The following is a 22,232-nucleotide window of genomic DNA, read 5'->3' as shown; positions in this document are numbered from 1 at the left end:
TGCTGTTGTTTAAATTGTTGTAATTCCTGCACGGTTCACCTGATTTGAATGTAAATACCCTTAAATCAAAGCTGGAAGTCTACAATTAAAGCACATCTTAATGGACAGATGGACTCATTTCATTTAAAATCCATGACGGTTGTGTACATGCCACAAAATGTGTGGATCTTACTTGTAGGCATTGCACAATGCTTTTCTAAAATGAGACAAATGACAAATAAAAAATAAATAAAACAATTATCAGCATCTTCAAATTTTCCACCCAAAGTCAAAATGAAAAGATGACATTTAAACACACACACGCACACACGCCCCCACACACACTAAAACAACAAAGGAATTCATTCTTGGGAACCAAGCTACACTAGCTAAGTCAATCTCCAGACTTAAACCCTATAAATATATTGTATTATACCTGCTAAAGAGGAAACTGGGGAGGGAGGGAGTAACACCCACCAACCCAAACCCACACTACCCCCAAACAACAAAAACTACTGAAAGAGAAAGCAAAAGTTTGCTGGTGTCAGCGGGTCATGGGCTTGATGCAATTATAGCGAGCAAATGATTTGTGCACTAAATTAACATCTCTGCGTTGGCACAGGAAAGACTCCAGCGGCTCCAACATGTTTGTTCACACACATGGACTCTCACACACACACGCACGTACACGCATGCTGCTTGTGTTGATGAATAAGTGGTATGGTTGAAAATGACAAATGAGAGAAATAAGAAGAATAAACAGCAGCAATGCTGACTTCTATTTTATAAACATGCAAATAAATGCACTCTGCGTGTGCAGGTGCGTGTGTGTGCGGTAGGGGGGGATGCCAAGAGACCACAAAGGGCGGAGAGGGAAAAACTCCTATTAAAAACTGTTTTTTTTCCACCCATATTTGCATTAATGAAAGTTGACTCCTGGAGGAGTTTGTGTGCCTTTTTACATCTGCAAAAAGAAAAATAATCACTTTCTTCCATTTTGCTTTCATGAACACCACTGAAAGATTGAACAAAATATGATATGTGTCTATCATTTTGCGTTTACATGGACAGCTTATCGGAGCAACATTTTCAGGCCTTTGCCAGAGACGAGCGGAGTTCTGAGGTATTCTCTGTCCCACAGGGAATCACAGCTATCTAGCACATTCTGAATCCATATTTCATAAATATGTGGACTCTAATTATGTTGCCCGCCTGCACATCACACTGATTCCATTTAGCAGGCCGCCGCCCACCGCTGGATCCCTGCGCCTGAGCCACTTGGAGGCCTTGATGAGGGAAGCTTGTGCAATGCTCTCCCTTGACTGTGCTCTTGAAATATACAAGCAGCGCACCATCAGTTAATCAGAAGAGAAAAGCTTTTGAAGAGGAAAAACAATATGGCCCACTTCTGGCCAGTCCTACAGCAGCTGGTAACACTGGTGATACACTGCACCCTGCAGGACAAAGTGAGGAACAGTGTGTATCCGCTTCAAAAAAAAAAAAAAAAAAAAAAGGTGTCACACTCTAGTGATGGAATTTTGGCGAGTCGACTATCTCACGAAGTGTGTCAATCAGAAATCTGTTGAAATTTGACTATGACTTTACACTCATTTAAACTTTACCTAGAACTACTACCATTTCAAGTCAAAAGCTGAGCAGAGTTGTGTTTCTGTATGTACGTGTTAGTTAGCGTCAACTCGTGATAATCGGCGCATATGTATTTGTCTTTGGTGATGTGTGCACTGCATGCCACATACAGATACACACATCTGTAAACAAATTGACAGGTTTGGCAGCGTGTTAATCCATGAGTGAATATGCAGTGCTTCACAAAACCAGCATTTTTTGGGATATCCCTCACTTGTAATGACAATACTGAAGAAATCACCCTTTGCGTTTCAGGATGTTGCCGAACCTCTTAAAGGGAAAGGGAACCCAAATATATTTTTTTCAAGAATATGTTCTATACAAGCCCACTAGTTGAAACAAGGCATTCTGATTAATATTGTGTTTGTGGAATATGAGTTAATCCACCTGTTTTTAGCCATCTCTGGGGGCGGCCATTTTGTCACTTCTGTCGACTGAAAATGACTCATAACTGCTCAGGGCTCAGGTAACAACCAATCACGGCTGACCTGTTTTCTGAAGCTGAGCCGTGAAGGTCTTTGCGACCGTTTGTGACACTGAACGAACCCTGCCGAAAAAACAACATTCGCTACGTGCGCGGACACTTGCAAACCTGCGCCGCTCAGTGAGATACAGGCTTTAGAGAGTTCTTTGCCAAACTAAACTTTCAGTGACAATGTATGAAAGCGATAACACAATACATTTAGCACACTGCTCTCTATTGACAATTGAGATCTTGTAACACTAACAAATAAAATAAAATGGCTAATTGGGATCATTTAAGACATTATCACATCAGGGTTTACTCATTTTTGCTGGCAGGAATTTAGACATTATTGGCTGTGTGTTGAGTTAAATTTAATCGGTTGTACAAGCTGTAAACTGACTACTTTACATTGTAACAAAGTGTCATTTTTTATTGTTGTCCCATGAAAACATATATAATATTTACAAAAACGTTAAGGGAATCGTCACATTTTTTCAGAACTGCACATGAGGGCTTGGGTATGCTTCGCACTCCCTTTTCTTTCTTCAGACTCGGGGCTTGAGCACATGTAGCCATTAGCCATCCCTGTTGTCATGGTAATACAATGTGGTACCAGCATGGGAACACCATACAGCAGTGGGAGGCGGGGTAAACGATGGCTAATTTCTATTACAGCCCCTCAAAACAGGCAGCTTTCACAAAAAGAGTTTTAAATGTGCCTTTGTTGACCAATGCAATTTAAAAACTTTGTGAACATTAAACACCATTTAGTATTGAGTGAATCTGACGTACCTGTTTTTGTAACTATTGCAGACGTTTTTCAGAGTCTGCGACAAAACCAGCTTTTTGAGGCACAATAATGATAATTATGTGTGGTTACTCACTGAAGTTGTGTGCAATCTTCTGGTTGAGCATGATGTGTTGTGTACTGCTGGGTTCCGGTGCTCCAAATGACCCCACATTTTTCACCGAAAATTGCATGTACAAGCGCCCTGTGTCCACCTCCACCCTTTGCTGGCTTCCTTTCCCCCAAACTGATTTCACAATCTGCAGAGGAACAACAAATTAATAGGGGAAACTGACACAACTAATGAACTAGATTACATGGTTAATTCATCACTATTGTAGAAATAATCCACCTAATCAATTGGGGTACAATTGACATGTTAGGTGTTGTGCTACCTTGTCAGGTCCAACTAGGTCCCAGTGAAAAGCCTTGGTGCGGTTCTTTCTTGGACTAATCTTGAAGTTGAGAGGTAAAGGTGGGGGCAGTGGGATTGTCTTGGCGGCGGGAACTTTGTCTCCTCGTGAGCCTGCCAGGTGGTTTGGGGGGTCCATGCTAGAGGATGGGGGGCCAGGGTGAGAGGGGGTAGGATCAGGGGCGGTCTGTGTTGGAACATCAGGAACTGCAGAGGAGGAACTTCGACTGGTTTCACCGGCCGAATTTGGATCTTCGTAAACATTCTCGCCAGCAGACTCGACGTCCGAGCCGTTGTTGTCCTCTCCTGCGTCTTCTGCTATGCTAAGATGTCGGAGGCTCTCGCCGCCCACAAACATGTGCTCACTCTTGGACTTTCTTTTCCAGTCCGAACACAACTTGCTGATGGCCTGGACCCAAGCATCTCGCTCCGTCTGCACAGCACCGGGAAGTGGCTCACTCAATGGGGGAACTCTGAAGCTGTAATAAACCAGTAAGCCACCAAATCTTTTTTAATGAATTACCCAGTTTACACGCTATCACACTGATATGTAATGATGTCACACTATTAGCTAACAGCTAGCTAGATAACACCATTCTTGATCTTCCCCTAAAGAAAGTTTCAAAGTAGATCCATTTTCTATTGCGCTTGTCCTCATTAGGCTCACAGGTGTGTGATTGCTTGTCGATAGCATTCACAATATGAACACAAAATATTCAGATTCATTCATCATCACGTTGACATGGAGACCTCCACTCACTGGTATTCATTTTTGCGCGTGACGAGGGTGAAGGTATCGGTACTGTGAGGTTTCTGAACACTGGTGTCGCCATCCGACAGATGAATCACAACGCTTACAGGCGTCGAGGACATCAGTTCACCCTCGGCGGCGCCACGTCGACTGAAAGGGGCCAGTGTTAGCTGGCCAGGGTGCAGCTGGACCTCATATCTGGAATGACAGTGGAGGAGATCATGCATTTTTCTAAGTGGCACAAGGCATGTGTATCTGAAATATAAAAAGCAGAAAGAAAAAGGGAACGATATAATAATGAATTGAAGCATGAGTTATACAGTGTGAGTTATTTAGTACAGTGTACTGTTAAGATGTTTTGCTTCTTTCAAAGCACGACATTACTGTACAATAGTTCCTAGGGGGCTAATCATTTTGATCACAAAGTCAACCCAAACATATTTTTTTCAAGAATATGTTCTATGCAAGCCCACTAGTTGAAACAAGACATTCTGATCAGTATTGCGTTTGTGGAATAAGAGTTAATCCACCCGTTTTTAGCCATCTCCGGGGGCAGCCATTTTGTAACTTCTGTCGACTGAAAATGACATTACAGATGCTCAGGTAACGACCAATCACGGCTCAACATCAGAAAACAGGTCAGCCGTGATTGGTTGTTACCTGAGCCCTGAGTAGTTGTGATGTCATTTTCAGTCGACAGAAATGACAAAATGGCCACCCCTGAGATGGCTAAAAAGGGCTGGATTTTGCTGCTTAACTCATATTCCACAAAGGCAATATTAATCAGAATGCTGTGTTTCAACTAGTGGGCCTGCTGGGAACGTACTCTTGAAAAAAAATAGGTTTGGGTTGATTTCCCGTTCAACTACACTATACAACATTATTATTGTTATTAGATCTGGCCCGCCTGCCTTCATTCTGGAACTAACCTGATATGCTAAGCTAAAGTGAAGTAAACAATTTTGAAGAAAATGTTTGTACTTGACCCATCGAAATGATGCTAGTCCGCCCCTGTGCAGCATAAGGACACCTTCCCGCAGGGTTTGAGATGCTTGAGGCTGCTGGTGTGCCCCTGCACCAATCTCCTCAGCATGACTGTAGATGTTTCTGTAAATGATCTGGTTAACAAGCTGCATTATCTGGAGAAAAGGAAGCACCGATGATAATGCAGAGAGAGAGAGCAAAAATGCGCATATAAAATTTGTTGTCCTTTGTGTTAAAAGTATCAAAATTCTACCTTATGCTTGTCGTCCACTGATGTGGCCTCCAGTTCGTAATCATGGTGGCCTTTGAACGAAATAGAGAATCTGGAACCGACTCCGTCATCACAACTCTTGACGATAACAAAGGGAAGTTGCCGCTTGACGATGCCTTTCTCGATCGTGCACAGCATTTTCGTGGTGAAATCCATCTGCATAGATAGATAGACGGATGGATGGATAGATAGATAGATAGATAGATAGATAGATAGATAGATAGATAGATAGATAGATAGATAGATAGATAGATAGATAGATAGATAGATAGATAGATAGATAGATACCTGAAGAACCCGCTTCTTCCACCTGTAGCGTCCGTGCTTGTGTACGCTGAAGTTGTATTGTGAGGGAAGCTCCTCCTGTGTTGCAAACCACAACACAATAAATATTGAACACGTGAAAGAACAGATTAATAGAAAGTATCACCATTTATTCAATAAGTAGATTTTGTATGTGTTTCACGTCAGAACAAATCATCTACCAAATGTCTGACGGGGTGAATTGAACAAATTCATCATGACTGTCGGATGGCAACTGTGTATGTCACATTTTAGAGCAATAAAAATGTTTTGTTTTTTTATGCAAAGCACTGCATAAAAGACAATCGCAAACGAGTATTCTTACACAGATTTTTTTTTACGGGCCTCACATCACTGAATACTTTATTTATAATGCTTTAACATTTTGAAGCAACGTTGTCTGGAATTTCTCCGCAGTTGGTTCATAATAACAAATTGAAAGGTCAGCTATTGAGTGAAGGTTTTTGGAAAATAGTTTTGGCAGACACGGGGGGCACTTTCAAGCTTTTAACAGCAGATGCAAGAAGCGGTGGAGAATGTCACAATGTTAAATAGTCAAATTCAGTTTGAAGTGGACTCACAAGGTTTACACTTGACAGCAATCAAACGCAAAACGATACACAGTTATTTGCGCGTGATTGCTGAGATGACGTGACTGATGTGAAATTTCAAAGAAACGAATGAATGAACTACTTCAATGTTTATGCGTGGGAATGATTGCAGCTCATTGTCCACAGGTGTGAATGTGAGTGTGAATGCTTGTTTTTCTGAATTAGCTTAGACTGTCATGCTTGTAAACAGTCATCACCTCATATCATGGCAATTCCAAAATAGCATGCAAATATTCCCCATATCCATCTTATCTGTGAGCAATAAAGTTGTCACGGGATGATGGCATCATAACTTGTGGTCAGCATAAAGACAGTATGAATCGGATGTTGTCTCAAATGAAATATTCGGACCTCCTCAGGGGCACTCTGCAATTTGTTCAACTGGTCCCGGTCCTGCCTGGCCAGCTCGAGAGCATCGTCGATGGACAACTCTCCAGTCTTCACCTTGTTCATGATGCTCAGCTGCATCTCATTGCTAAGCTGAAATCACAGCACATCACAACTCAGTCAGGACATATACGCTGTCATTTCATGTTTGGACGTTTGTCATTAAGAACAAAATCATTATTTCAGTCCAAGTCATACTTTCAATATTGTTGCTTTGTTCATCTGCATTTTAACATTGCAACCATTACCTTCCAACATGTGTCTAACTGGCATCTTCAAAGGGTGAGTAGTTTTACTTTTAGTTTTACAATGCACTTTTCTTTATATCCGTTATAATATAAGTTTAAACATTGTCTACAACAGTTAATAAATGATTGATCATTCATTATCATGACAAAAGTATTAGGGAAAGGTCCCTATAAATGTATGTGCCAAAATTATCTTTTAAGTCTTATATTTACTATTTAAATAGGAAATCAACCCAAACATATTTTTTTCAAGAATATGTTCCAAGCAGGCCCACTAGCTGAAATACGGCATTATGATTAATATTATTTTTGTGGAATTTGAGTTAAGCAGCAAAATCCACCCCTTTTTAGCCATCTCAGGGGGCGGCCATTTTGTCATTTCTGTCAATTGGAAATGGCATCACAACTACCCAGGGCTCAGGTAGCGACCAATCACGGCTCAGCTCCAGACAACAGGTCAGCTGCGATTGGTCGTTACCTGAGCCGTGAGCAGTTGTGGTGTCATGTTGAGTCGACAGAAGTGACAAAATGGCTGCCCCCGGTGATGGCTAAAAACGAGTGGATTAACTCTTATTCCACAAGCGCAATATTTGTCAGAATGCCTTGTTTCAACTAATGGGCTTGCATAGAATGTATTGTTGAAAAAATTATGTTTGGGTTGACTTTCGCTTTAACAATATGACCCTGTTTTCATGCCCAGCGCAAGTCCAGCTCAAAGCGGTGTCTAACTGCGTGCATGAGTGGACTTTTCTTTCTTTTAGTATTTTCATAGACGAGCGCGGTCAGAAAGGGGCCTTTGCACCATTGTAGGAGTAAACACAGGCAGATTCCTGACCAATAGAAGGGCTCCTCTCTATCCCTTTACATTCAGCGCAGGAAAGTTGCAGTCGTCTTTGACATTGCGGAGGCAAAATGTGACTCATTGGAGGCCATGTCGAACACTAAAGAGCGCAGAGTACATTTATAATGAGCTGCAAGCCGACCTCCACAAATGGATGATCACAGATCAGACTTGGAGAACGCTTTCCACTTTCTGTGACAAAACTCTCCTGCATAGCTGTGCTGCGGCCCAGGAGGGTGTTTTAAAAGTATAAGAAAGATTATGATGATAATATTAATGATATTGATTATTATTAGTTTGATGCACGCTGTTGTCTTATTTATGATTGAAATACGATGACATCCACCCCACATCTGTCTGCCTGCGCCTGGATCAAATCCCCCAAAATCGCATTAAACCAATGGTGCCGCAACTTAGACCAGCTTTTACCTGGTCTAAAGCCTTGTCTACTTTCCGTCACCAACTTGTCAGGCGTGTAATCGAAAATGTACGCGATCCGCCAGAAGGACCATAAAGTGGCGGTCTGCCAAATTCCCAAACACAGTAAGCTAGACTTGCCCCGGCACAAAAATGAAGACCTGCCAGTTTTTACACTGAGAGCACGTGCATCTGTCTACAAAAATAGAGCCCTTATCTGTAATGTCAGATGTTCTAATGAGTCATTTGGAAAATTACATTTGGCATTTAAATTCATCACAAAATATTCTAGAACTAGATTCGAGAACCACACACTGTAATTTTATATTCGAGTGCAAAGGGCTCTCTTGCATAAAAATCATTCAAGGATGAAACAAAACTGTGAACAAGAAACCAAAATTAAGTGCAATAACTCATTTTGTACAGTTTTTCACAAAAATCAACTCACTCAAAATTGTACTATTGAGTTAGTGGGCAGGATAAGACCCAGTCTAAGCACAATTAAGAACTTAAGAACTTAAAACTACTGTCGAACAGTTCAGCACCTGTGGATTCACATATTTGCACATTTTTCCCCCTTTTTTTATTTTAATATTTTGGATTTTCCTCGGTTTATCTGGATTTTTTTCCCATTTCCCCCCGTTTTTGCGGAAAAAAATTATTGAATGTTTCAGCATCATTGGAGATTTTTGGGGGGTTAAAATAAATCAGAAAAATATATTTTTTCCCCCAACAAAATTTTTGCAGGGGGTGGGGGGGAATTAATCGAGACGGCGCTTCAAGAGTCAAACACTGAACCTCAGAACTGTGAGGCAGACATGCTAACCACTAGCTCGCCGTGCTGCTGAAGGGGAACCACTGCAGTAACTAAAAACTTTTCAGTGAGTGTGTTTGCGCAAGTTTAAAGTGAGGAAGTAGTGATGTTTCAGATCCTTCCATAAACGGAACCAAAGTCTACCTTCACAGTTGAACGTAATTACACTTTGGACAAGTTGCTGCTGAACATGATATTTCCTGTCCCGATAAGTGTTCTCTTACCTGTGGCAAGTCTTCAATATTGAATCTCTCCATTCTGGACACATTGTCCTTCTTCTTTACTCCTAAACTTGGCATTCTTGGAGTTCGTCTTCAAATCCAGTGCACCACTAAACTACACAGGAGTTGTTTGGTCCTTTTCCTGCACCGATCTGCTCCTAAAAAAAAACAAACAATCCAACTGCTGTTATTATATTGTGTGTGTGGAAGTTGCCCGCCCACTATCAGCTCAGGTTCCACTTCTTGTAGGTATGTCAGGCCTGACTAAGCCCCGCCTCTCTTTCTACCTTCCAGTTTTCTCCTCAGGGAGCACACGTCTGCACATGTGTGCAACCCGCATCCCACAGTGACACACTCATGCACATTTACATCATTTGTGGCGGGAAATTTAACCTAATAGGGAAGTTTGAAATGAGGATGATGGACAAAGGGGACACTGGAACCAAATTATACATCAACTATCCCGAGCTCATTTTTTGCTAAAAGTGCTTATGGCATTGCTTTTGAAATTGTGACAAACCACAGAATTTGTGTTTGTTTACATATTTGACTAATTGGAACCACAAAAGTCAATTGCCCCAAAGCTTGTACAATTAGGAGTTAATTCAGCTGCATTTTTGTGGAAAAATATGCATAGAAATGTCAAACCAAACTTAAAGGTGAACTTATCTTCATTATGATGTCACCACAGACAGTGATGGCAAAGAGGAACTCAAATTCCACTTACTGTAAAACAGGAGAGGATCTGGTCATTACAATATGAGTAATACAATAAATGCAATATCAATTACAAATGCATTTAACTAAGCAGATGCTAACATAAACAGAAGTTGTTACATAGTTGAAAGCATAACGGATTCTGACTTGTAAGAAAATGACTAGGTCATTTTACACTAACGTTTAGTAGAGAGTATATAGGCTTTGTTTCTACAAATTGAGCCTGGGATAAATTAATCCACATGATATCCAAGCATCCATTTCCTATACCGCCCTACCAGGCGTTGGGAGCTGGAGCCTCTCTCAGGTGAATTTGGGGCGAAAGGCAGACTACACCCTGGACTATTCGCGAGTCAGTTACAGGTCACAAAAAACAACGGACAATCTTTCAATCTCACATTCAGACCATGAAAACACAATATAAAGAGCAAGTTTAACACCGGTTTAGTCACATACTTGGATGCCAGTAATTGTTCCCTTTATTTTATGTGCGTGTGTGTGAGAGAGAGAAAGAGAGAGAGAGAGAGAGAGAGAGAGAGAGAGAGAGAGAGAGAGAGAGAGCAAAACAAAGGCTATGTTCACACTGCAGCTCAATTCTGATTTTTTTTTTTTTTTTGCTCGTATGAGACATGCATCTGTTTTTTTTTTTCATGCAGTGTGGCTATTAATTAATTTTTTTTGTCCTTTCATACTTCTTTTTTTTTCATAGGAAATACTGTAACGTAAATAGAAATGATCCATTCCCCGGTCAAACCTTCATGAACTGCAAAGGAAATGTTTTAGTAACAATTGAACATTGTTAATGTACAGCTTTTGTTTTAAAGAATTATTAGTTATTATAGTAATTAGTTATTAGTACAGTACATCATTCTTTCTCATGTATTGTATTATTTATTTTTATTTTATTTTAATTAATTAACCAATTATTGTACGCAATAAAAGAAGACTAAATATTGATGAATTGATTTAGCAGTTTTAATTAACCCATTTTTGAAGGAAAGATAAACAGCTAACTTAATGCAAGAACTTACAGGCATTTTGGGGGTGATTAAAGAAATGAACAGCCTGTATAGGATATTCAAATAAAATCAGAAGAGTTTTTTAATTTATTTATTTGTTTAACATACATTTTCATATATCTTTTTTTTTTTTCAATATCCATTCTCGTACCTCTGGCCGCACCACAGCAACTCAAATCACTTTTGAGGGAAATCACCATGTGAGAATTTTCTTAGGGGGATTCCGTCGTAGTTTTGGTGTGTGCTGCAGAGGTGTGGTCAAGAACAACAGTGCTACAATTTCTGCTTTTGTGGTACGATACTGTATGCGGTACTGGTAGGCTGATCGTAAATGTAGGGATAGTTTTACTGTGTGGAACTTTGTTGTTTGTTTTTCAGTGCGCCCGATGACAACTGTATAGGTCATCTGCAACGCTTTGTCCCAGCCTGTACAGTATGCGCTTCTTCTTCCTACACTGCGTTTATGCTCTTTTGGATATAGATCTATCAGCTGTGCAACTCCCCTTCTATGGACTCTGGGATTTCCACTCTTACTATAGTTTTGTAGTTTTGTAGTTAATTTTTTTAAAATTCACCTTTTACGATCTGTATACCGTACTTTTTTTGTTAGGCCAGCCACACACCAAGCAATGCAGACAAACGCGACTGAACCAGACACACGTGAAAAAAATACTGGGGATGTTTGATACCACTTTTTTTTCAGACCGATACCAGTATGAGTACTCAACTCTTGAGTGCTCACCAATACTGATACCAAGGAAGTGATACTGCAAGTACTTTTGATACATAAAATTTATATTAAATCAATGTCAAATAATTTTAATGAGAGGATTGAGAAGATGCAGTTCACTTAGAATAACATTCTGTCGGCCATACATGCCATTAACTCCCTGATAACAAAACGGCCATGAGAGTGCGCCATTGACTGGTATTGGTGACTGGTATCAGCAGACTTTGCGAGTACTTGATACCTTGAAATAAGGCCAGGTTTGGCCTGATACGATACATGGTATCGACTCACACCTGCACACCTGCTGACTGACCATTGCTGCAAAAGAAGAACTGCAACCTCTGGTATTCTAGCAACATTTAAACACTAAATATATACTACTGTATTATTTCTTACAACACGGCATGATTGTCAAGGAAGTAGCCACATTATAATAATGCAAAGAGAACAAACGGGCAAAAAATATAGGAGAGAGTGGGAATATTTTAAAGGCTCTTTCCAATAGTCGCTCCACTCGTGTATTCCGGCAACTGAGACTCTCCGCGCTTTGCTTTATGAAATTATAACTGATGTTTACTGATTCAAACAATTCTAACTTAAAACAGTTCTGCCATTCGAGACACATTGGGAACCATACCCAAATTAAATTAAGCGATACTTTACATATTTACACACTGACACATTTCTCGACCAATTCAAAACATTCCAAATTCGTATCACAGTTTACATTTCAATTAATTCCGTAGCATTCCAGGACCATTCGCAGTTTCTACTGAAATTGGACTCTCTAGTAGTTGTTATTCATAGGCTATTAAATAAATGAATGCATTCATGTTTTCATAGTATAGTTCAAACTGTGGGTATAACAGTCTTCCAGGAAATGGACAGTGAATGGAGGAAAGTCCCCCGAACTCCAAGCAACCGCCATCTCCTCCTCCTTCTCCTCCCACTTTAAAGGAGTAGCCGACCGAGTTTTGGTGATCCACGAGCGGCAGAGAGAGACGCGACACGTTTCCAGTTTTTGCTCGGAGGTCTCCACTTTGGCGATGACGATGAGGATGGTTTCAACAATGCTGGCGATGCTGTGGGCAGCTGCGGTAAGTACAGTACAACGTCTTGTCGTTTAAAAATGTGTTGATAAACGCAATTTAAAAAGCAATTGGCCAACAGACTTTCACTTTCACTTTCGTTTTGATAGAATGCTTTGGGTGGGCACTTGCGTTTCGCAGTAGTGCACACTTCACCCATTTGTTTTCCCACGGTGACCAGTTAACCAGTTGTTGACCGAAGGGATAGAAATGCTAATGCAGTAGTAAAGTCATAACTACACAATATGTTTGTACAACTCTTCTTAGCCATAAAAATCGATCACATGACGAACAAAAATCACTGTACTAACCTCGCATGCCTTTTGTGCCACAACTCAACGACTATGTCAACGTATTCTTTGGTGAATATCACCATAGGGTGCCTTCGAGATGTCCCCACTTAGCTGCCTATTAGAAGGCATCCATAAATCATATGAAAACATTTCTAGGCCCAAAATATAAAACAATCAAATGAAAAACAGTAGCAGAGAGGTCCTTCTTGTTCTGCTTATTTTAAACCAGTTAAGTGTGCATCATTCATAACTTAAGCCCTTGCTTATTTGCAACTTATAATTCTGTACAACTCACCTGTTTCTTCTTAAAGGAAGTGACAATGAAGTGTTGCGTTTTGTTATCCAGGTGATTATTGTAGCTCAGCCTCCATGTGACCCACTGACTCAGTACGAACTCGGTGGACAGTGCTGCCAAATGTGTCCACCAGGTAAACCACTATTAACACCCTTTTATGTTCAAATGTAACCACTCATACAAGCACATATTGTAAAAGACGAAAATAACACAATTTAATTTTTCAAATGCTGGCCCCTTAAATTGAAAACCAAAATGTTACAGGTGACCATTAAGCAATGCTAGCAGGCTAAGCTAACAGTCTCCTGGCTCAACAAAGTTCATTCAGCAGAAGCACATATCTGAAACCTTGAAGTTATCTGTAACATGACCGAAGCCGCTTTCTAACAACAACACGATTTCAGGCACTAGCATGTCTGAATTGGGCACGTGCACAGCGCCTCAGTGCCTCCAATGCGACAAGGACGAGTATCAGGACACATACACGACGGAGACAAAGTGTAAACGTCAGCCGTACTGCGACCCGAGTGAGACATCTTCACCACACATCCATCACAGTCTGATTTGGTCAGTGGTGTTGAGCTTTGGTGTGCTTTTTTTTTTTCTAGATAAAAACTTTCAGGTTGCGGAGCAGACGGGCAAAACCAAAAAAAACATCTGCATGTGTAAACTTGGATTCCATTGCTCCAGTAATGTGTGCCTCACCTGTGTACCGCACAGGCCTTGTGAGCCCGGATGGGGGGTGCTTATTAAAGGTGTGGCATCTTTCATTTTGCATTTTACAAGCTAAGTTCTTCTTGTCATTCTGTGCTAACAATTTTTTTTTTTTTTGTTATTGCAGGAAATCAAACCCATGACACGGTGTGCCACAAATGTCCCGACGGCTCATTCTCCAACCAGACCTCGTGGGACAGCTGTTTGACATGGACCAAGTCAGTTCATTGCAAGTTTTATACACTTGGAGCCACTTTAGAGTTTAAAAATACATGTACATCAAAATATCTTGTTATCTCGGTTGTCAAGGGCATGTGCTTTATGCTCAAGGAAACAGTAGCTGTATTATAGTGGCAGCTTGAATAAAGTGTAAACGTCAAGTTGCTGTTATGATTTATTATTGTCTGATATTTCAATTCAAACTGACCAGAGCTCATTTAACACACCTCTATTGTCTGCAGGTGCGAGAGCGGTTACGTTATCAGGCAAAGCGGCTCAGCCCAATCTGATGTGGTGTGTGGTAAGTTATGCGCGTGGATCGGATGTGAGAATCTCACGTATAACGGTTAGCTCCGCTCCACAATGAGACTTGTCACCTTTCGGTGGTTTCTGTGGTTTCTTCTGTGGATCATCACCTTACGGTGTATTTGAGTTTCTCATCTCCAATCTGATGTATGTTGTCTAAATCAGTGATTCTCAAACGTTTTTACACTGAATACCAACTAAAAGAAAGACTTGATTTTCATGTTATAAATGGATGTATTTTATTTTGTATTTGCTACTGATATTCTTTGGTGGTACGTATAGCACACTTTGAGAATCACTGTGCTGAAAGATGCATTTTACAATACATACTCATCACACTTTTCACATGATCGAATTCTACATTGTTGCATGTAGTTTCCCCCTGTGAATTACTCTGGTTACACTGTGTAAATAGGGGTTGTTACTGTGTTGCAGAGAACCAGCGGAAGCACGTAATCATTGCCTGTGTTATTATAGTATTGATCGGGATCCTGCTAACAGCTGCAGCCAAGATTTGGCACTCAAGTTGTACGTATGTCCTTAATTGTTAAAGCAGTGTTTCCAACCCTGCTAGTGGAATATACATACACCGATTGTACACGACAGAAAAACTTTTCTTTTGCCACTTACTTTGTTGCGCTGAAAACTGATGTTTTGGGTAGTGATGGGAAATTGAGAAGATGATTCATGAACCAGTAGTTGTGTTTATTGAACCTTATAGGTGGCACTCTCTGTTCAAAATTGGGCTGAAAGCACACTGAATTGCAGTTTCTTAAACACATTTATTCAAACCAACAGTGCCATCAAGAGGAGTAAAAAAATACAACTGTTTCATAAAGAAAATACGAAGCTTCCCATTTTCCCATATCTAATTTTGGGGAGTCAGTACAAGAACCCCCAAAGTACAGTTTAATTTCCCAGGAGTTGGCTCAAACTCTTCTCTGGCGTGCTTAGTTACACAAAAGAGCAACACCACTATGGAGGGACTCAAACGCTCAATCTTCTGACTCAAAGCCAGATGCTTTATCCTTTAGGCCACACAGCCACATGTGGCTTTTTTGACATTTTTTGACAGTTCTACAATGGGGATTCCAAAAGTAGGGAACCAAAAGTGAAGTTCATGGTTCACATACATACTCTAAGTGTTAAATACAATGAAGGATCTCAATCCCGTTGCAATTCACTTGACAGTAAGATTGAATCATATTGGCTTATTATGTTAGTGTGGCCTTGTTAGCGCAGCAGGTAGCGCGTCAGTCTCATAATCTGAAGGTCGTGAGTTCAAGCCTCACACAGGGCAATTGTACTTTATTTAATTCCTCCTCAGTATGAACTTCCATTCAAATGTTTTCTATAACGCTTGTCCTTACTAGGGTTATAGGTGTGCTGGAGCGCATTCCAGATGACACAGGGAAAGAACCGGGCTATGTCCCGCACTGGTCATCAGTCCTTTTTTTAAAGTACACACACACGCACACACGAGTACTGTTATTGAACGTTATAGCACTGAAAACTGGCATTTGGAGGACTTGAGTGGAGTTTCATAGTATCCCGTCTTCCCCCTCACCTCTTTTCTTTAGCCCCTATCCCACTGAGCGGCGAACAATTGCGAGTGGTTTCAAAGGCAGCAAATATTTCGTTCACTTCCGAGTTTGTCGGGGTTCGTTCAATGTGGCAAATGTTTACGTTTCCAGTCTCCGTTTCCAGTTTTCTCCCCTCAGTGGGATAGGGTCTTCAGCTTTCATCAGAAATCTATGGCCTTGTTAGCGCAGTAGGTAGCGCGTCAGTCTCATAATCTGAAGGTCGTGAGTTCAATCCTCACACAGGGCACAGTTTTTTGTTGTTGTGCAGACTGAAGTTCATTGGGCAACATTAGCAGATAAGGAATACTCAGATTAAATAAATAAAGTTCCCTTTTTTTAAAACGGACTTTTTTGAGAACCCGAGATGAAGTGGACGACAAATGTTAAATACAACCATGAAGGAACTTTAACCCTCTACTCTGATCTGGTGAGACACATTATCCACTAGACCAGTGTTTTCAAACCTTTTTGAGTCAAGGCACATTTATTTCATTGAAAAAATCCCGCGGCACGCCACCATCTGAAATTGTGAAAAAAAAAACGTTTATGTTAACAATATTAAGTGTTATATTGTTTATAGAAGCATTTTTAACATTGTAGAATGACATAATATTATAACGTCTTGAATAGGAATTAAATAAACACAAGGAAAAAAGTATTTTGTAATGTTTCATATTGATACTTACTCAGTGATAAACATGTGTCACTAATTGGCTTGTCTCTAAACAAAGACAATTAGCTACCTGCTGCTGCTGCTGCTACTTGCTGGTATAGAAGAGTACTACAATGTAGTAAAGACATGATTGCGCTGCCAGGCGCTAGACCGCACAGGCACGCAAATTAGATCATTTCCAACGGCACACCTGACAATATCTCAGCACAGCACAAAAACACTGCACTAGACCACAGCATGACTAAACGACATAAAATAATTGCAGGAAACACAGTTTTGTTTGTGCACCACCCAATTGTCAGATCATATAATAAGTTCTCCCTTTCTTATGTCGCTGTTAGGTAGAAAAGAAGACTCAAAAGAAAAGGTAAATATTGTTTATTGTTGTGTGTTTTCATTACCTGTCCTTTACTAAGGACACAATTGTTAACATTTGTCAACAAAGGACAACAATGGCAGACATCTTTCTTTTTGACACATGCCTCTAAGATAAGCTAAGGTAGAAGCTTAAAGTTTTCAAGAATATGTTCTATGCAGGCCCACTAATTGAAACAAGGCAATCTGATAAATATTGCGTTTGTGGAATAAGAGTTAATCCACCCGTTTTTAGCCATCTCTGGGGGCAGCCATTTTGTCACTTCTGTCGACTGAAAATGACATCACAGATGCTCAGGGCTCAGGTAACGGCCAATCACAGCTCACTTGTTTTCTGAAGCTGAGTCGTGATTGGTCGTTACCTGAGCCCTGAGCATTTGTGATGTCATTTTCAGGCGACAAAAGTGACCAAATGGCCAGATCGCTAAATAGTTGTGGATTTTACTGCTTAACTCATATTGGACAAACGCAATATTAATCAGAATGCCGTGTTTCAACTAGTGGGCTTGCATAGAACATATTCTTGAAAAAAATATGTTTGGGTTGATTTGCGCTTTAAGATAAGGTAAATATCACTCTTGAAGTACACTTCAAGCTATACGCAATTTTAAAAATACTCCTTCGTTACCGTTCGAATCCATAGTTTATTATTTATTCACCATCGCCTAATTTTATTGAAGCTCTAACCAGAACTTAAGTACAGTATGTCATTTCTCTTTGGCGTTAGGGCTGCGATGAGGTGTGTGCGCTACATGACAAAGACCTCCCGAAAGAGCCGCTAATCGCGTTGCCAACCCGTGACGGCATCCCCGAAGAGGCCATGTCACCCGAAGCGCAGGTGTCGCTGGCGGACAGCAGCGGCACGGGGGAACCAGAGGAGAACGAGGACGGTCCCAGTCAAGTGGCCCTTTTAAGCGAGAATGGCAACTATGTGACGCAGGAGAACGGGAAAGCTGAAGTGCTCTCCCGTCAGGAATCGCAAAGCATGACTGTGACCAGTGAAATGTCGTACTGAGCTCTCTGCCGCACAGCGCTTGATTGTTTTTGCACATGGCACTTGACAAGCACCTACGTCCACTTTAGGACTGCTTTGAATGTTTTTCACATGATGGTGTGTTGCTTTTGACTGACAGAATTGTCTGTCAAATCCATTCAGTCCCAGCTTCGGAATGAGTGTCAGCACTGGATCAGAGGTGGGACAGCAGGTGGGTGAGAGCCTAAATCAAGGGTGTGAAGTTTAATGCCTGGCATGTTTGTGTAGACTCACAGTTCAACACCCCACACTCACTTCGTGCAGCCTGATCTAATTATCTGTCAGCAGCATTGTCCAACATTTGCCGCTATATTCCATTTTCATTTCTGTGTTAAAGGCAAAGGCGAGTAAAACTTGTTTGCCAACTTTGCAGCATCTCTGTGTGAAAGGTTAAGATTTGCATGTTAATACAAAAAGACTAGTTAATTTATTTTCACACTTGTGTGACAGTTTAGAGTTTAGAGTGAGACTTTGTTGTTTGTTAGCCTTGTCTTAGCTCTCTATAATAAATGTTGTATTTATCTTTCTATTGTAAATATGTGTCATGATACTTTGACACTAGATTGTCCTTTAGCAACAGATTATGCAGTTTAATTCAAAACACTTCCCAGATGTCTAAATCACGCGTGTGACATACTTTCCTCAAAATACCCCAAATATCAATAATAGCACACGTTACACATACAATCTATTTTCTGGCTCAAGGTGGTTACCTTGAGAGAGTGGCCGTGTGCCATGAAAGTGAGCCACGGAACACCAGGTCCCTTATACTGCTGGGCCGATGGCGATTACGAAGCTTGTCATCATGGCAACCGGGGGCGGAGCGAGGGCATCGGACAGACAAACTAGCATCTTCTACTTGCTGGAGCGCAGCCCAGAGTGTGAGGAATAACGCAAGTGCCAGTAAATACATCCATCCATCCATTATGCAAGCCGCTTATCCTCACAAGGGTCGCGGGCGTGCCGGAGCCTATCCTGGCTGCTTTCGGGCAGTGGGCGGGGGACACCCTGAATTGGTTGCCAGCCAATCGCAGGGCACACTGAGACACACAAACAAACATTCACACTAACAGTCACACCTAGGTGCAATTTAGAGTGTCCACTAACCTACCAAGCATGTTTTTGGAATGTGGGAGGAAACCGGAGTACCCAGAGAAAACCCGCGTAGGCACGAGGAGAACATCCAAAACGGCTGTGCACTATGACACAGATGTGCTAACCTGTCCGCCACCGTGCCGCCCCCAGTAAAGACAATTCAAGCATTGTCACTGGGGCTATACTAAAGGGGGCGGGGGATTAGCCCCGCTGTTAAGTTAAGCAACATTTGGTTGGAAGTACAGAACAAGGGCTCGGCAACAGACACACTTTCAGAAAGAAGGAAATAAGGATCTACTTAGTTGTTTAAATTCACACTTTCACACAGTGGGGCTGCATAGAACATAATTTTGAAACGATTTTTGGGGGGTTGACTAACCCTTAAATGGGTGGGAAGGCACGCTGGAGATCCAAATATTTGTACACAATGTCCACTACGTAGATAGGGACTGAGCCCTCCCTCCCTCCCCCCCTTAAAAAATCGTAATTGCTGGTAAGTTAAACTGTAAATGCACCACAAACAAATCCGTGCCCACAAGAGGACGCCAGATGTAAACTTTATAGCGAGAGAGCGTTGCAATAAAACAAACCTGTCTCGACACTGTGATTTACAAAAGTATTGGAACGCGGTTATTCCCAAGCCTACCTCGAGGAACCCATGCATTTAGAGCTGGGGTGCCTTTGAGCAAAGCAACTGACTCCGCTGCTCCAATGTGTCAATGCGATGCTGTGTATTACATAAAACGATAAATGTGACTTGGAAATATTTGTCCATTTGTGAAGTTGGAGGTCACTGACGTTGGACTTGGGAGAGGAGCTGGCTGTGGTTTAAAACAGTGCTTCTCAACCAGTGTGCCGTACGTGGCACATTAGTGTGCCCTGAGAGATCAATAGGTGTGCCGCGGTCAATTATTTTTGACAAATGACAAAAAAAATATATTTTCGAATTTTAAAAAACTGTTTTGTTAATTAATTTATGAAAACCAAGGTATAGTAACAAGAGAAACAAAAACATGTTCTTCCACTATGACAGAAGGTACATAATGATCCTGTATAGAAACTTTTTGTGAATCGTTTTGCTAAGTGGTATGCCATGAGATTTTTTTTCCAATGTGAAATATGCTCCTTGGCTCAATAAAGGTTGAAACACTGGTTTACAAGGATTCTTTCACACTAAACCCATCCAAGTATTCTTAAAACTCATTCACTGCCAGCCCTCTCAATTCAAATGCACATTTGACATGCAAAGCTGTCAATGGCAGCAAATGAAGGACTTTGCTTTGAGCACTGGGAGCAGATAAGGGTCTTCCACAAGAGCTTGCTAAAATGTCTTGCCAAGGGTGAATGACTAGATACTGGCGATAAGAGCTCTAATCCAATCTGTGATTGATTGAGAGTAATTGATTGATTGAGTACAAGTACAACATGACAGCAATCAGGCTGAAGTGTCTCTCATGTTCATCAGTTTGTTGTGTGAGGATTCATTAGCATGAAGAGATGAGACAATGGTTGTCCCCTTGATGAATGAATTCACTTAGTAACACGCTTAGCAGAAATATATATATGCAGAAATATATATATGCATATATAAAATTGTTCTTTCAAAATATAGTTCAATTATTACTGTATCTTTAAAAGCTTGTTATTTTTCATCAGTATTCAATTGATTTTCAATACTATGTGCAGATGTATCTACATTTGTCCCAAATGAAACACAAGAACTGAATAAAAAGAAAAAAGGTCTGATTTTTCTCCTAAATCTGGTTTTATTTAAGTAAAAATATTCCTCCATCAGCAGACAAAAGGAAACATAATTTACAGGTGTGTTGGAAAAATACATCTACATTTATTTACATTAAAAACATCTTTGGTCTGTAAACAGATTTCCAGGGATGAGCTCCAATCCCTGTCGTCTGAGAGGTTAAAGTGCATCAATAGTGGACATTGTCTACAGGTTTTGGAGGGAGGGTGGGGGATGTCATTAGTGGATTTCGTGGGCGGTGTAACAGGCGGGCAGCAGGCGTGCGCCTCTGGAGGCCCACTCGGCCCACATCCTCCCCGCGGACTGGTACGTGTGCTCCTCTGGTTTCTTCACCGACTCCGATGTGGCCGTCTCAGCCAGCGACCAGATTTTGGGCTTTGAAGTGTCTTTGCTCTCCTGAGGCGAGGGCGTGTGATGGGCCTGGGCGCGAACTCCCTCGCCCGCGTCCGGAGATGCCACCCCCGCCTCCGCTGAGTTCTCTGGCGCACTCTCGACATCAGGCCGTGCCGTCTCCTCCCGGGCGTCCGTCTCGCGCCTCCGCAGGGGCCCCTCCTCCTCCTCCTCTTCATCCTCGCTCTCCTGCTCCTCATCCTCCTCGTCCGACTTGGACCTGGAGGAGGCCCAGCTGACGCGGTTCTCCTTCTTGAGGCGGCGCCGAGCGTTGGCGAACCAGGTGGAGACCTGCGTCAGGCTCATCTTGGTGATGATGGCCAGCATGACCTTCTCGCCCTTGGTGGGGTACGGGTTCTTCAGGTGCTCGCCCAGCCACGCCTTCAGCGCCCCCGTGCTCTCGCGAGTGGCCACCTTGGCCCCCCCTCGCCCGGGTTCCTCTGCTGGCCCGGGTCGGTAGGGCGGGAAGTAGGGGCCCCCGCGGGCCAGCAGTGCGTGGTGGTAGGGGGAAGCGGCGGTCTTCATGTCAAAGGCGTTGCCCTGGGAATGAGACGCACAGTTAGATGCACGTAGGACAACACAAAGTGCATCGCAATAGCAATAAAAGTAGTGATTTGTCACCATCTTTTGGCATCTTGGTGCCAAGGATTTAGAATATGTCAAAGCCAATTGAGGAGCTTCATTTAGACAAAAGCAGTGCTTTTCCACCATCTTGGTGCCAAGGAAGTATGTTGAAGTGATTTGAGGAGCTTCATTTAGTCAAACCTAGCGCTTCGCCACCATCTCGTGACCATTATAAAC

At 41.7% G+C, this 22,232-nt stretch overlaps 3 protein-coding genes and 2 non-coding genes across 8 annotated transcripts in view; 3 read left to right on the top strand and 2 right to left on the bottom strand.

Annotated features, from left to right (window-relative positions):
* Window positions 1-9,774, bottom strand: part of LOC147153206 (uncharacterized) — a 33,783-nt gene extending 24,009 nt beyond the window's left edge. Inside the window, exons 1-8 of one of the 4 annotated variants that reach the window (XR_015086146.1) lie at window positions 9,143-9,767; window positions 6,563-6,691; window positions 5,586-5,660; window positions 5,280-5,453; window positions 5,024-5,181; window positions 4,052-4,240; window positions 3,275-3,770; window positions 2,977-3,139 (exon numbers count right to left, since the gene is read on the bottom strand). Coding sequence is in view for 3 of the 4 variants with exons in the window: in XM_086025685.1 (XP_085881811.1) it covers window positions 2,977-3,139; window positions 3,275-3,770; window positions 4,052-4,240; window positions 5,024-5,181; window positions 5,280-5,660; window positions 6,563-6,691; window positions 9,143-9,217 (1,591 nt within the window). In the remaining variant the exon portion in view is untranslated. Of the gene's footprint in view, window positions 1-2,976; window positions 3,140-3,274; window positions 3,771-4,051; window positions 4,241-5,023; window positions 5,182-5,279; window positions 5,661-6,562; window positions 6,692-9,142 lie in introns of those variants that run through there. The other 3 variants (XM_086025695.1, XM_086025685.1, XM_086025700.1) reach the window with 3 other exon arrangements.
* A 2,764-nt stretch (window positions 9,775-12,538) lies between these two features.
* On the top strand, window positions 12,539-20,431 carry cd40 (CD40 molecule, TNF receptor superfamily member 5). Its single transcript, XM_086025716.1, has 9 exons — window positions 12,539-12,702; window positions 13,333-13,414; window positions 13,686-13,808; window positions 13,890-14,036; window positions 14,123-14,213; window positions 14,457-14,515; window positions 14,956-15,048; window positions 17,118-17,143; window positions 17,879-20,431. Exons 1-9 carry the CDS (start codon window positions 12,652-12,654, stop codon window positions 18,164-18,166), a joined length of 960 nt encoding a protein of 319 aa, XP_085881842.1. The 5' UTR covers window positions 12,539-12,651; the 3' UTR covers window positions 18,167-20,431.
* trnam-cau (transfer RNA methionine (anticodon CAU)) lies at window positions 15,748-15,820 on the top strand. The gene has a single exon. It is a non-coding gene; the product is annotated as a tRNA-Met (tRNA).
* Window positions 16,278-16,350, top strand: trnam-cau (transfer RNA methionine (anticodon CAU)). The gene has a single exon. It is a non-coding gene; the product is annotated as a tRNA-Met (tRNA).
* Window positions 20,432-21,039: 608 nt separating the features above from the next.
* The window catches only part of irx7 (iroquois homeobox 7), a 3,334-nt gene continuing 2,141 nt past the window's right edge, over window positions 21,040-22,232 (bottom strand). Inside the window, exon 2 of the mRNA XM_086043768.1 lies at window positions 21,040-21,971. Within this exon, the coding sequence (XP_085899894.1) occupies window positions 21,261-21,971 (711 nt within the window). The 3' untranslated portion in view covers window positions 21,040-21,260. The remainder of the gene's footprint in view (window positions 21,972-22,232) is intronic.

The sequence above is a fragment of the Filicampus tigris genome, chromosome 1 (assembly GCF_054856515.1).
Source record: "Filicampus tigris isolate MCC_2025a chromosome 1, RoL_Ftig_1.0, whole genome shotgun sequence".
NCBI lineage: Eukaryota > Metazoa > Chordata > Actinopteri > Syngnathiformes > Syngnathidae > Filicampus > Filicampus tigris.
This window is presented reverse-complemented; position numbering and strand designations above follow the sequence as displayed.

What these genes read in the sequence shown, in the direction of transcription:
- cd40 (XM_086025716.1), top strand. Translation starts at nt 12,652, where the DNA reads ATGACGATGAGGATGGTTTCAACAATGCTGGCGATGCTGTGGGCAGCT. An exon ending in ATGGGGGGTGCTTATTAAAG is followed by an intron (nt 14,037 to 14,122) that starts GTGTGGCATCTT and finishes TTGTTATTGCAG; the next exon opens with GAAATCAAACCCATGACACG. An exon ending in AAGAAGACTCAAAAGAAAAG is followed by an intron (nt 17,144 to 17,878) that starts GTAAATATTGTT and finishes CTTTGGCGTTAG; the next exon opens with GGCTGCGATGAGGTGTGTGC.